The sequence below is a fragment of the Echiichthys vipera genome (genome assembly GCF_963691815.1).
Source record: "Echiichthys vipera genome assembly, chromosome: 12".
NCBI classification, from domain to species: Eukaryota; Metazoa; Chordata; class Actinopteri; order Perciformes; family Trachinidae; genus Echiichthys; species Echiichthys vipera.
In genome coordinates this window covers 4,156,376-4,171,214 of record NC_139837.1, presented here as the reverse complement: position 1 = coordinate 4,171,214, position 14,839 = coordinate 4,156,376, and the positions used below count along the sequence as shown (strand labels likewise).

The 14,839-nt window shown below is 41.8% G+C and overlaps 1 protein-coding gene across 1 annotated transcript in view; it reads left to right on the top strand.

The window, feature by feature from the left end:
• The window catches only part of alk (ALK receptor tyrosine kinase), a gene marked incomplete at both ends in the record, with an annotated part of 434,353 nt that overhangs the window by 181,283 nt on the left and 238,231 nt on the right, over positions 1-14,839 (top strand). Inside the window, one exon of the mRNA XM_083924532.1 lies at positions 8,453-8,602. Coding sequence (XP_083780658.1) covers positions 8,453-8,602 — 150 coding nt within the window. The remainder of the gene's footprint in view (positions 1-8,452; positions 8,603-14,839) is intronic.

Here is a 14,839-nt window from a genome sequence, read left to right as displayed (position 1 = left end):
CTTAGTAACGCTCCACCGTTGTGTTTCTGTGTAAAGGGAAAAAACCCCGCAAAAGTATGCTCTGATCTGCTCACGCTGGCTCACGCCGCGTACGTGTTTATGTAACATCCATGTGCAGTGTACAGGTAAACAACAACAAACACGTCGTACTATTGCCACCAGTTGGACATTCAATTGTCCTGGGTCGAGCCGAGGTGGTGGGAGGCTGCAGACCGTGCTGCAGATCCCTGTCACACTGTACAGCGTCCTGCTTCTCCGCTGTTAGGGAGAGGGGTGGAAGGAAGTTTCTACGCATGCACCAGCTCTGGGTGCTGTTGTGTGGCAGGGCTTCACAGCACCACCTAGACACCTGACGTGAATACTACATCCAATTTCACACACTTTTGCATTACCGTATGCACTCAGATTTCCCCCTAAAGGCGCTCGTCTAAACACAGAATAAAAAATGAGAACGCAAGATGAAAGAGTTCTGCTAGATAAGGTGGAACTAGTCAATAACACCTGAGGCCAATGCTGGTTATGGGATCACACTTTCTTTTTCCAGTTAGAAGACAGACGGCTGCATGTTGTACTAACGACAGACGATGAAGAGATGACTGTTCGACTCCCACATGCAAAGAATTACAGTAATTCAAGCGAATAGTGATCATTTCTGATTGTTCTGCAACCGTTACATTCAAAGCAGAAATTGAGAGAGGGTATGAGAGCAAGAGAATTGATAATGAACAGAGCATAAAGATAATCGAATTTGTGCTGAGCTTTATGTATTATTTTCTCAGGAAGAGAAATACTTTTACAGACATGAGTGCCTGAGCTATCCTGTAGCAATTCCTAAATAAGTATCTAAAGCTATCTGGGCTCATCATGAAATTAATTGTTTTTCCCCATTATTCTAAAAGTTAAAACAGAGCACAGGTAATTTATTTACTCTTACCCAATATTCTTTACATCCTAATTATAGCCCTATTAAACATACAGCTGAAGCACAACAGCATTTAATTAAAGTTTCTTTGTGCCACAAGTATAGGTTTTCTTAATAGATGGACATCAATTCTTCTCTCAGAGTTATTACAGTTTCACGGCGAGCACCTGGTTCCTTTTCAAACAGCGTTTGCAGTAATTACTTAGCCTGGGGGAAAATCAAATATTAAAACAAACTTTGGAGAATAAGGGAATGTTTGTCATGACCCGCTCCTAATTAACAGCGCTCTGCCAAAACAAGAGGGGAAAACCGAGGCAAGCTTTTGGCTGACACAAAAGGGAGGAAACCATGTGGGACATATTTTTATGTTACCTGCCCTGGCATTTCTCTGAATGATCAACCCATTCTCATACCAACCCGTCACATACGGCCGTTTAGTCAGGATCCTTTGGAGCCACTTGTCAATGCTCTGTGTAGCCATGAGTGTCAAACCCATAATACTCCACTACGGTCGCCATTTTAAACACGGGGTAATTGTGGTCAAGGTTTAGGCAAAAGAAAGGAAGGAAAAGAAAAAGTGTCTGCATGGGTGGGTAAAACAAGTACATTTGTAAAATTACCACAGGACACGAATAGGGTAAGAACCACGGCCTCCTGGACGAAAGTCCGATGTTTGTTTGATCCAACCTACCACCTTATGCAGATTTTGGTGCTCCTAATCCTGGAACACTTGCCCTGAGCATCTAATATCGCTGCAGATGGGTTTATAGTTGAAAGCCTGGTGCACTGAGGGCCGTGACAAAATGACAGTATTTAATGCCCTCAGAATGAGAACAGGTTGAAATAGCTCCTATAGTTGCTTTGAATTAAACTTGCGATGGTGAAATGAGAAGGTAAATTAAGTCATGCTTGGGAATCTTTGGGTGTCTCACAATTCGATTCAGAATCGATTTTCCATTCAAACCTATTCTCAATTCAAAAACGATTTTTTTAATTAGTACATTCATTAGGATCTACAAATTTGGTATTTAGGCCTGGTTGTGCAACACTTTATTCTGAAAACTGAAAACTGGACGTTGACAACAAAAATATTTTCGACGCAATTTTCAGAGTTGTATTTCACGTGGTGTGCTTGTGTAAAGTTAATACTTCACCTCCTCTCTGCAGGTAAGAGTTTTAGACTGCAGAGTGAGACAGAATGACAGTGAAGTGTTTACCTTGATGTCAGCTCGCATGTCCTGTTTTAATGCATTTACCATAAATGTTAGAATACGGGCACACTACAAATATAGGGCTGGCTGGTTCGACTACGGAGAAGTGAATGACAGCTCTCTTGACTGCAGTTAGCGTTCATCATGTTGCTGTTATACTTGACTTTCATTTTACAAACCTTGCATATTGAATCAGTGACAGGCGGCCTGGCAGTGACTGAATAGCGAGTAGGTTCCTGTGATAATGGTCTGATGACATCAGTCTGTTAATCATGTCCTGGAAGCCTGAATAAGAGTTTTTAAATATTGTTTTTTGATCGACGTTATGAATCGATTATGAATCTTAGAAGATTGGAATTGAGAATTTTACATACTCCGCTAATGCTCAGTGTCAAGAAAGGATATGATAACATATTCAGAGGAAATTTCACTGAATCAAAGACATGAAAATTGGCCGTAAAAGCTGCGTCTCTGGTCAATTGGCAAGTCATCCGTTCTTAGTTACTTTACACATGCATGAGGTGGGTGAATGTGTCTGATAGACCCAGGTCTTGCTCACCAGATCAATCACACCTCTCATCCCCATTTGGCAGCAGGCAGAAATGCTCAGCTCATCAGTGTGCCAAGTGCGTTTCTGCATGCATGAATATTGGTATGATATCTGGGGGTGGAAAATGTGAGGAGAAAGCTTTGAGACTTTAGTCTATGTTAGCTTCCACAAGTGTGTAAAGAATTCAAATGTATGTATGTAATCAGTTTTTGTTAATAACCTATTTTTGGTACAGATTTATGAAGCGACCAACAAGCAACAAATTACTGGAAGCCTCTCTGAGCCGTATGTTGATGGATCGGCATGTTATTAAATTCTGTTTGACTATCAGTAGTTACCCTGTTGGACGGTGCAATCACTGCCAACTTAAATTTAAAGTGGATGTGTTTGTTTGCATCTATGTACGAGTCGTTTACTGGAACTGTGCTGATCTCAGCTCACTGCAACTTTAAATGAACACACTGCATCATTTCGCCAATGCTACATCGACATTTATTGAAGGAAAGGAAATGAGCTTTCACTGCAACCTTGAACTTCTCAATTTCTCTACATCTCATCAGCCCTCAAGGTTCCCAATGGCGCTGAGCCACGGGAATCAATGTTTTTTGCCAAATGACAAGTTTTAAGCATGGAGACCATTACCCTTACTGGCACTAAGTGGCTAGGAATGACTGCCACTATGATTCCTCTAAAAGCAGCTGCCTCCTCAAGTGGACAGCCGTGAAATTTAAGGGCAGCCTAATGCAGCCTTGATGCCACCTCATTAGGTAAAGCTCCTTCTAAGCATCCAGTCCTACGTCTCAATTCACTGATAACTTGTTCAAACTGCGTTCCAAGTCTCATAATATCAGTACTGCAGATAAAAAATATTTAATAGGAATTAAGGGGATCAGAGTTAATGGAGATGGATATGTGATAGTGCTTTAGAGAGGCGGAAAGTACAATACAGAATATTGGGCAAAAACTATCTAGCCTACATTTAGTACTGAATTTGTGCCAAGTTACAGAATAGAACTTATGAAGACAGTCCATGCTTGATATTTATATTTGCATAGATGGCAAAGAAGAAATAAAAAGAATCAGGACATTAAGGCAAGTTGCTAAAATAAGAGACAAACGACGTGTTCAGCACCACAAGATGCACTCAACAAAGAGAGATTTAGGACTTACAAGGGCAGACTTTTGTGTGCATTGCAGGTGACAGATTTGCTCCAGGGCATTATTGACTTTGTGTAGAGTTTGCTTTCTTGTGTAAATACAGTTTTCTGCCATTTACAGTTTTCCGGAACAAGTGACGAGTAAGACAAGATACAATATACCTATTTGCCCCACAGGGAAATTTTTCTTGGGCCCCAAGCCACGGCATCACACAACGCACCTGTCAACAATGTTACAATGCACATACACACATAGAAAATGTGTTATACATGCACTCATGCATAAATGCGCTTGAATTCACATGTTCAGTGTGAGACAAAAGTGCTTTAAAATTATAAAGAGTAGAGTAATGATAAAACCAGATGATAAAAAATCAAGTTGCAAGAAGTTAGTCCTTGTTTCCGAATCCAGAATGAGTGTGGGGTTGGTCGAGTCTTCTGTTCTTCCCTGAGCGCAGATTTTTCATATTAAGGCTGAAGATGGTGCTGTTCTTTTCCCCAATGATATCTATGGCTGTTTGAGTAAGACTTGCGAGCTTAGACTTTAACTGTGCTGACAGGTTACGATACCACACTTACATTCTATAATCATTACAGTTCAACCTTGACCTCAAACCTGGAAAAATGTTTAATATTTGGCTTGAATTAACTGGATCTATTTGAATTTAATTAGAATACCCTTGTGTAAAACCCTGCTGCTCTGCTGTCATTGTTGCTGATTTATTATAATTTTTAATGATAGATATTAATGTGTAGAACTATAAGAAAATGTTTTGACGTCTAAGATCATTTTAGATTTCCAGTCCAAGCCACGTTTTCTGCAGACTTGTACAACCTTGAATAGTGCTATTGTAACATGCCCTGTGTCACACTGGTTCATGCTGTGGTCTATTAGAAACTCTTTTATCTGAAGCACTGCAGCACCATTAACATGAATATACTGCAGCGTTTGCAGGAAGACGTGTGGTAGCTATCAGGGCTGTAAAGGCTGAAGTAAAACCTAAAACGAAACTTTTACAAACTGAAGAAGTGAGTGCTCTTTCTCTAAAATCATTGTGAAATTATTGCGGATTTCTTAGAGACAGGGACACTAAAGGAATTTCTCTAACACCTCGACATAGTGTTACTATCCAACACATGCTGAGAAGGAAAGTTTTTCCAGATGTGGTGTCTACCTAGACCGTAACTGTAGCACTGCATCTCTGAAAAAAAATAGTGGTTAAAGCTACTCTTATGGTCTGAAGACATCAGTCTGTAAAACATCTCTCATCTTCAGCCTCTTATCCGGGGTCGGGTCGTGGGGGCAGCAGCTTTAGCAGGGGACCCCAAACTTCCCTTTCCCGGGCCACATTAACCAGCTCTAACTGGGGGATCCCGAGGTGTTCCCAGGCCAGTGTGGAGATCTAATCTCTCCACCTGGTCCTGGGTCTTCCCTGAGGCCTCCTCCCAGCTGGACGTGCCTGGAACACCTCCCTAGGGAGGCGCCCAGGGGGGGCATCCTTACTAGATGATCCCGAATCACCTCAACTGGCTCCTTTCAACGCAAAGGAGCAGCGGCTCTACTCCGAGTTCATCACGGATGGCTGAACTTCTCACCCTCTCTCTAAGGGAGACTCCAGCCACCCTCCTGAGAAAATACATTTCGGCCGCTTGTACCCGCGACCTCGTTCTGTAAATCAGGTCCACCTTAATAGCAGTATTAGTAGTGGTAGTTGTAGTAGAAAGTATGATGGAAGTGCAGACAGATTTTGTCACGGGGACAGCATCACAACAGTGCAACCTGCTGTGAGACACATTACATTTGCCTCACTCTGTCACCTTTCTGGTGCACATGATTCCTGAATGAAACCACACTGTTTCCATGCATAAAGAAATAATGGAAACATTTTATCTGGCAGTGGTTGACCAAAAAATCATAAGCCGACCCAAATTTCATTAGTCGATTGGTTGCAGGGAAAAAACAAACAAACATCTGGAGCCGTGTCTTGTCTGGCGGTTGGCCTGAAAGGCTGAAGGGCTTTTTATTTGAAGGGCCAGGTACAGGAAGTTGTGACACTCACTCACTTTTATTTATTTATTTTTTTTTTTTTAACACGTCAGGAAGGTCCCTGCAGGACGTTGCAGTTATACACTTAATAATTAAAAGCCAATCATGTCAGGAAAGACGTCTAAAGTATGGGATCGCTTTGAAAAGAACAAGGATAACCCAAGAAGGTCACATGCAAACTTTGCAAAAAAAAACTTTGTCTCAGTCGTCCACGGGCGGCAGTGCGCGTAATATAATGATTATTAATTGCACATGTGTCGATTAGTGGACTAATCGCTCTAAATGATGACCACTGGTCGACCAAGAAAAAACTTGGTGAGGGGCAGCCCTACTTTTATGTCAATCGTGGTGAGCCTTTTACCAACTATACACCTGATACAGTTAACATAACCAGACAAATGTGTTTGCATATTCATAGTTTTCATGTGTTTTCAACGATCTTCTCCTAAACCTAACTGTGTAGTTTTGTTGCTTAAACCTAACCAAGTAACAGCTGTTTTGTTTGAATTTACAAGGTGACTCCCAGAGCATGGAAAACCAATGTCAGCCATTACCATGTGAATAAACGATAATGTTCTTCTGAACCTACTGGTGTAGCAAGCACATTCTAGCCCACATCTATGCGGCTGATGACCACATATTATGGCCATTCAATGGAGAGATAACATTCTCATCGGATGGTTGAACCCATCCTGGTTCTCATCCTTTCAATGTTGAAAAGCAGAATTGTGGAAGAAACTGGCTGATGGAGATGGGAAGATTTTTATACAACACTTTATTTCCTCTTCTGCAGTTCCTAGTGTGAGAAGTCATTTGAAAGTGACTAAGCCCCCTCAAACAGCGATTTACCGAGCCACAGGGATGAGCCTACATGAGGTCTGTCCACAGGGAGGGAAGGACAGATGGAGACAAGATAGAGACAGGAAGAAGATGAGTGGGAGGAGAGCTGACCCTTCATTTTCTCCCCGAGCAAATTTTTAGGGAGGCTATTACAGCAGAAATACTCTAACGTCTCTTACACCGATTCCTGACAGCAGCAATCTATAAATGAACACTAAGTTTGTATAACATCCCTCCCCTACTGACAGTGAAAAAGTGTGAACTATGCACCATAAGTGGTGATGATATTAAAGCTCCGTGTGCTGACCCAAACTGATGTTGTGCAACTTAAAGTATGAGGCCATTAAATTTTAAAATACAAGATATCCCACTGGCATGTTCCTGCTCCCTCAGCCTGTTGTTACCTCTTCTGTCTGAGCTTTTTTAAGTTTGACTCAAAACTGGAATCCATCTGTATGTTAAGACTGTAGTTAAAAAAAGAAATACCTCGTTTGTTGTAACTGTGGACTTTCAACCACAAAAGACTAGAAAATCTGCTGAGGCGATATTATGATTCTTCAAGTGAATACCTATTTTCCCCTGGCAGTGCATATAATTAAAAGTTCCATTTGCTAATCAGACGAAACAAGGTATTTTGAAATGCCTCTGCCATGTTTTATATTTCCAATCATCTTTGAATTCTGTTATTTAAGCAAGCATTTAAGTTGTCTTTCCCCAACGGGTTTGTCTTAATAAGATTCTAGTGAAGTGGGCTTCCATATTCACTTCAGTGTGAGTGTTGTACCATTGTTGCATTATTATAGCCCCTGTAGCAATCTGTCCCTCTGCAAAAAATTAAGAATTATTGTTGGAGAGTTTTGTCCATTGATGCCTCCGCACCAGTGACAGCCTACGCAGGAGGCATAATGCTTTCCGTCTGTCCGTCCACTCGTCCTATTCTTGTGAACACGATATCTCGGAAACCCCTGGAGGGACGATCTTTAAGTTTGGCACAAATGTCCACTTGGAATCAAAGATGAACTTATTTCAATTTTCAAGGTCAAATATAAAGGTCACTGACCTCACTTAACACATTTGAAGAGAGGAATTCCTACACCTGTTATATCAACATGTCGAACATATGTTTGAAGTGATGGCATTTTATATGAAAGGTTGAAGGTCAACGTAACTGTGACGTAATTTCTTTCCATTTGTCAACACCATCATTTGGTCAGATACTGAATTGGTGACACTAATCTTGAAACTTTGCTGATTGTAGAGATCATGGGTGTCAAACTGATCCAGTAAAGGGCCGCTGTGGCTGCAGGTTTTCATTCCAACCAATCAAAAACACACCTGCTCCAACAAATCAACTGTGTGACGACAGTTCAGGTGATTGAGTAAGTCGAGTCAGGTGTGTTCTTGCTTGGTTGGAATGAAAACCTGCAGCCAGACGGCCCTTTACTGGATCACTTTGACACCCCTGGTATAGATCTTCTGTGCTGCCAGGTTGAAGATGGTTGTAAAGCACCCTTTCCATTTAATGAAATTCATTAAGTCTTCATTACATCCATTATATAAGTATGGGCAAGCATGGATGTAAACTGCAACTTGACCTGTTGGCCGAAGCACACAACTGCAAGGCGGTACTCATTTATGATGAACTTTGTGGACACATTGTGTATGTAATGTTCCAGCCAAAGATGCACCTCCATATGTAAATGCCTCTTTTTTTTAATTTACCAGATAACCGATGCCCTGGCAATAGCAGAACATGTGACCAGCACCTGAGTTCACCTGAGTTCACGTGGAGCATAGTTGCGGCTGGAGACCTGCGGGAAGGAAGGAATGAGAAAAGTGAAAAGAAGTCAGGAAGCCCCCAGGGCTGGGAGGAAGGTAAGAATGAAGGTATCACGTTTCCCCCCTTGCAGGGGAATTTCATTTTTCAACAGACTTTCTCAATCTTCTCAAACTTAAATTCTTCTGTTTATTCTTAACTGTTTCAGTTCTCTAAAATGTCTGATATCGACTATAGTGTCTTGTATCTGAGCAAAGTTTGTCACCGGAGAGGTGTTTTCACATTCCTCTCCTAAAGAGGTGGTTATGCACTTTTCTGAGCTCTGACATTCAAACATATCAAGGGCAAGCTTTAATTGCCACATCACTAATCCATAAACCAATTGCTGTCTGATATGTGAAAGTATTCGAAGGGCAACTTCAACACACGTAAGTATTCGAAGGGCAACTTCAACACACGCGGCAAAGAAACCTGAAACCTCCACTGCAGAGCTGACTGTCAGTACAGAGAGAAAACACACTGCCATCCTAGCTGTCAGCCACTGTTATGAGCTAACAAGCTAACAAACAACAGAAATGAATAATGCTCGATAGATGCTAACTACACTTACCATTGTGATACATTGTCTGGGTCTGACTGGCGCTGGGTCCAGGGCGCCAACGGATGGACTGGGCAGTGTCCATTTGCAAGGGGGGTGTCGTGAGTCGCACCTGCCATACTATGAGTTGGGCTCTGCTGCCCCGTCGCATCCATCTGAAATCAGCTCAAACGTGTGGGTCTATGGCTGATTCTCTCCAATGTGTTTAGTAATCTTGATGGCCAGATTGAGTACTGCATTTTCACCTCTCATCAACCTAAGGTAGAAGCTTGTGTGAGCAGGATTGCAAGCGTGAGGTTGAGCACAAGCTGCGGTGGGCGGGGTGAGGCCTGATACAGAATCTCTCAAGGTGGGAGAAAGAGTCGACATGCTTCCAGACCCTTGCCTGAGTTTTTTTTATCTTCTATGTTGGTAAATGACTTTAATCAAAATATGAATCATAGCAGACTAGTTGTTAAATAAAGAACACTTTTGTTGTTGGACTGGGTCTCAGATCATCCATTACTTTTTGAGCATCTCAAGCTTTTTTGTTTGTTGTGCATTATGGGGTACCACTCATTTTGACATAATACAGAATCACTTTGATAACTTTAAGTCAACCTCTGATTTTAATACCCAAAGAATGAATCAGTGTTTCATGTTTTCTGAAGTGCTATTGATATATTACCTTTCATAAAGTTTTCCCAGGTAAAGAGCTGAATATCGTTTACTGAGCCAGTAGTCTGCAACATCTCGTAGACCCCTGCTTTCAAATCTTTCATATCCTTCAGCATCATTCATTTTCATACCTTAAAATATGAGAAAACCTTTTCTGTCATCTTATCTCCTGAGGTGATGCTGAAATGGAGGGAGACAGAGGGCTCTATTTATTTCCTTAAATGTTTCTTTTTTCTATCATGAGCCACAAGTCTGGGAGTGGAGTGCCGAACGAAATTGAAAATGTGAAATATATTGACTGGTAAGAGAAAGGAGTTGAGAAAGTGAATGTACTGGAGAAAGGATCGATGTCTGTTCTGTATATCTACTTTAAGTTGTAAATGAGGATGTGTGCATGCATGTTTATCTTGGCTCAGCTTAGTGGGAATAATACAATATAAAAGGCTAGTTTAATTTTAGGGAAAGTCTAGATCTAGATCTAGATAATTTGGAGAAACAGACCAGAAAAGTGACACCAAAGCTAAGCAATGCACTGCTGTTGATGGGGGCTAGTTCTTAATAAGTGTGCTGGCCATTGAAGCCAGTTTGACACAGTGGCCAAACAGTGGAGTTGCAACCACTGGGTCTGTCACATGATGCCATGGGGCGAAAAATCCATCTCTCTTTATACATCTATGAAGGGGGCAGCATCAAACTGTATTTTAGCCACCTAAAAAATGCCCACCTATATCTATCTCGGTTTAAGCATACGCTATATTTAGAGTATTTTTTTCCGAAAAAGCTTCCTTTTAAAAACAGTAGGACTTTAAAAAACAAAGGACTTAACCCTACCACTAACCCTTGGGCAACGAGTTTAATGCTAAAACCTAACCCTACCCCTAACCCGTTTAGGAACATAGGGATGAGCCCTTTCAGGACTGCTTCATCATACAATCATACAGTCCTTTCCAGTGGAAGCTGTTATCTATGCACTCGTAAAAGCCGCCACACACCAATGACAAACACAGTAATCGACTTCACAGAACAAGTGTTTCTGGTCTACAGCTGCCTCGATGGGTTAGTTGGTTTGTGTTATTGTGTGATTTTGGTGTTTTAAACGTCTGCTTGTTAGCCATCTACTGAAGGTAATACATCAATGTGGAAACCCATCGGCTTCCTACAATTTAGCCTCTGGAGGCAACGGCAAGTATTCCGTGCTTTTCGGTGTAGGCGGCAGATATCGGGGCCAAGACTTCCTCTTCTGAGCAGCAAACCTTTGTTTACGGCCCCATTAGCAACTTGAGACATGAGAATGGAGCTGGAGTTGAGGGACGGTGTCTTGATAAACTGTAATGCAGTGGCTATGGAAAACTTATTCATACAACCCAACTTCAAAAAATCTAAACTATGGCAAAAAAAAATAAAAAAAATACCACCCACCAGCAACAAATGACAGAGGTTCCCTTGATTTCTCTCTGTCGTCATGATCAATTAAGAGAAATGACTTGTTTTCCAAATATGCCACGTAACTTGTTTATACTGGAAATAAATTTAGTATGTATTTTTCTTGACCTGCAACAGTTCCACATACTAAAATAGTAATAATAATAATAATACAATTAAAATAACCATAACAAGACATTTTATACCATAGAGGAAAGCTTGTTTTCTGTATAACATGTCTTTAGCCCTGTCGTTCCACATCACTTCACAAATAATCTTTAGTATTTTTTAAGATTATAAAACATTATTTGGATATGGATCTATGAACTTTTTTTTTATTATGATAAGGACATATTTATGTATATTCTCACAGCAAGTTAATGACTACAGAAAAATTATTAACGGGAGTCTCTGTCCACCGGAAATTATTATTGAGTCAATCTTGAGGATGCTAAATCCCCAATACCAGTGGGATTCAATTAAAATATATTTGATATGCACGCGCATTAAAGAGATTATCTATGAAGCAATGTAATTAAAGGGGACATCAGGTCTCTGTAGCCTTCTCCCTGACCCTGTAACAGCCATAGATAAAGTCATGCGTGTATATGTGCAAAAAAAAAAAAGGAAGCTGATCATGATTGAAGGTTGGAGTGGAGTACAAAGGCAATATATGTGCATAATCATGTTCGAGCCCTCAGTTAGCCACAATACAGTCGGCGTGTTTTGAATAATTGAGCCGGGCGAGCTGCTGTCTCCACAAATTTCACTGGCGCTTGCAATTTAAAAGGCATGGAAATAAGGGATGAATACTTAATGGCTGTGATGTGTGGGATTTCTAGAGCTGTTTTCTTTAGTGTCTAATTCACCTGCTTGGAGATGTTCAACTTTGAAGGTTGTAAACGGGCAGTGTTTCTTTTATCCAAAGGTGCTAGTAGTCAGTGATACGTGACGCAAGCTGATTATTCACTGAGGTTACGTAGATGATGTTTAGTCCAGCTGCCGTGAACAGAGGCTCATCTGTACTTTCTATGGATGCCTCTGTGCTGTATACAGCAGTGGTGGCATGTACGCATATACACTTTTTTACTCCACCATATTTATTTGACAACATAAGTTACATTGCAGATTTAGTTTATTAATATTCATTCATTCATTCACTCATCTTCAACCACTTGTCCCTGTCGGGGTCGCGCGGGGCTGGAGCCGTCACTAAATATAATTCAGTAATATAATATACATGAACCTGAAACAGGCCATTCTGCAAAATGACACACGCAGTCATACGGTACACTGATTTTGGCAGAGTCGCAATGCGACTCAACTCAACTTTATTCATAGAGCACTTTAAAAACAACCACTGCAGAAACAAAGTGTTGTACGTGACTAATCATAAACATAAAACAAAACAATTAAAAACATTAAAAGACAATGACAAAGTAAAAACAATAAAAGCAATAAACAGGGGCAAGGTATCATGCAGAGTCAAAAGCCATGTAATAAAAAAGGGTTTTAAGACTAGTTTTAATAACGGTCAGTGAAGGGGCCTGTCTAATGTGCAAAGATAGATTGTTCCATAATCTCGCAGCAGCAACAGAGAAGGCTGTATCCCCGCTGAACTTCTGCTCAGACCTCGGTATCTCCAGGAGCAGCTGATCCGCTGACCTGAGGCACCGAGCAGGAGCGTAGGGTTGAAGCAGCTCAGAGAGGTAAGACAGAGAGAGACCCACATCAAATAAAGTCAATTCAAAGCTGGAGAACGAGGATACAGCGCACTGCTTACAGATAAAGTAATTTCTATGAACAGTCGTTGCTCCTCCTCAACTAAAATAAGAACAGCCAGCCGGTAAAAGTTCGACAAGATCGCTGCACTCACAGGCATTGATTCAAGTCTCTGTCACACAGAGGAAATCCAGGCCACTGGAGCAGAACAAATACCTCATGATAAAACTTTGGTTTGCCATTGAACCGGCATTCACCAGGCCAATCCTGGAAGGAGCTGCAGTGTGTTTGGCTGATTGGGGGGGCCAGGAACCGCGTCCTCAGGTTCTGGAGATTCACCCCGCGCTGGCAGAGCAGAGAAGAAGAGCGTGCCAGGCAGACCTTTAGCTTCACCGGTTGGCCGCTGCGTTTGCACTTGCGACAAAGCTACTTCAACTGTAAAGGATCTCAGTACTTCTGCCACCACTGTATGACCACTAATCATAGACTGTATCAAATTTGTGAGGTCACCCGAGGGTTTCTGAAGAGCCAAATAAAGCTCAAAGTGGGAGACTCCAGCCGTCACCATCTTGGCAGTTCCACCCTCCACCTGCCCTGACTAAAAATGGACAAGAGGTGGAGCTTAGGCAGGCCGAACGAAGGCTAAGGTGCAGCAGCCTGTGATGGCACCCAGCTGTCACTCAGAGCGGCCAGGAACTTAATTATGCAGGACTTAAAGACTTAATATAATTGAAACCATTGTGTTATAAAAAAAATGCATCCCTGTACAGTTGCCATGAACGGGGAAATTGGCTATAGAGACCAAAACCTGTTACGGATCGTCAAGGATTAGTACCCAAAAGCGGGAGACTGGGAGAATGAACACAGGAGTTTATTACACTAACATTAACAAAGTCTAAAGTTAACAGATGGTTCCCAAAAGAGATTAACAAAAGGTGTCCGCGTAGGCAGGCGGCTGGAGGCTGGAGGCGGGCGCGTGGCAGGCAGGGCGGCGAGGCACCGAGCTGACGAGGAGGACAAAGAAACAGAGTTAGTGCCAGAATAATCTTCGAATGTTAACTAGTTACCAAAACGCTGAGAACGCTGGTGACAAGCCCAGGAGTGGGGTCAGAGCGGGCTTTTTATGGAGCAGGTGATTAAGTGGAGATGGGAACCAGGTGTGCCTTGTTGCGCTTGCCTGAGTGGATCAGTCCCGCCTCCTGGCGCTCTCCACACTGAAAGTAAGAAAACTCAGAAAAGAGCAGGGTGAACACAAATATACGTCCCCGAATAAATCGGGGCAGCCTAAGCCATGACAAAAACTATTATTTTGTCTGTTGTAAAGTTGGACATTTTAACACGGAGCCCCATGGGGATTGAATCGCATCTGGAGACACCCTCAGGTGGCCATTTCAGTAACTGCAGTTTATGGCACTTCCGTGTTGGCTTCACACCCTGGAGGGTACTGCTTGCTACTAATGGATAATTAATGCCCTTTATAGAGTAAAGAATAAAATATGGCAATACCACTGCTGGGACTAAAGTTCCATTCCCAGTGAGGCTGTCTGCAATATAAACTTCTATATCCACATGATTACAGTACATGTTGGATTTGATTAAGTCACCTATTTTTATTTATTTTTTCCGTATAAGGATACATCCGTGTAATGTATTAAAGAAAATGTGGCTTTAATGCTTTCATTGTCAGTCATTATCGTGATGTCCCTGGCCATCACTAACATGGGACTGTAGCACACGATGCTCCCTGCTTCTCCCCTCAGGCTGATACGTGGGGGTGGTAAGCCACATTAATGCTCTGGTTAAAGTAAGTAATGAGAATAGCATGAGGCAATGCCGCCCTTGGCAAGGCAATTAGCATAAAAGACAACATTAACATTTAGATCAAGAAAAATCATAGCAGCAATCATGGATCGGTTTGACACATTGGCTCTTTCTG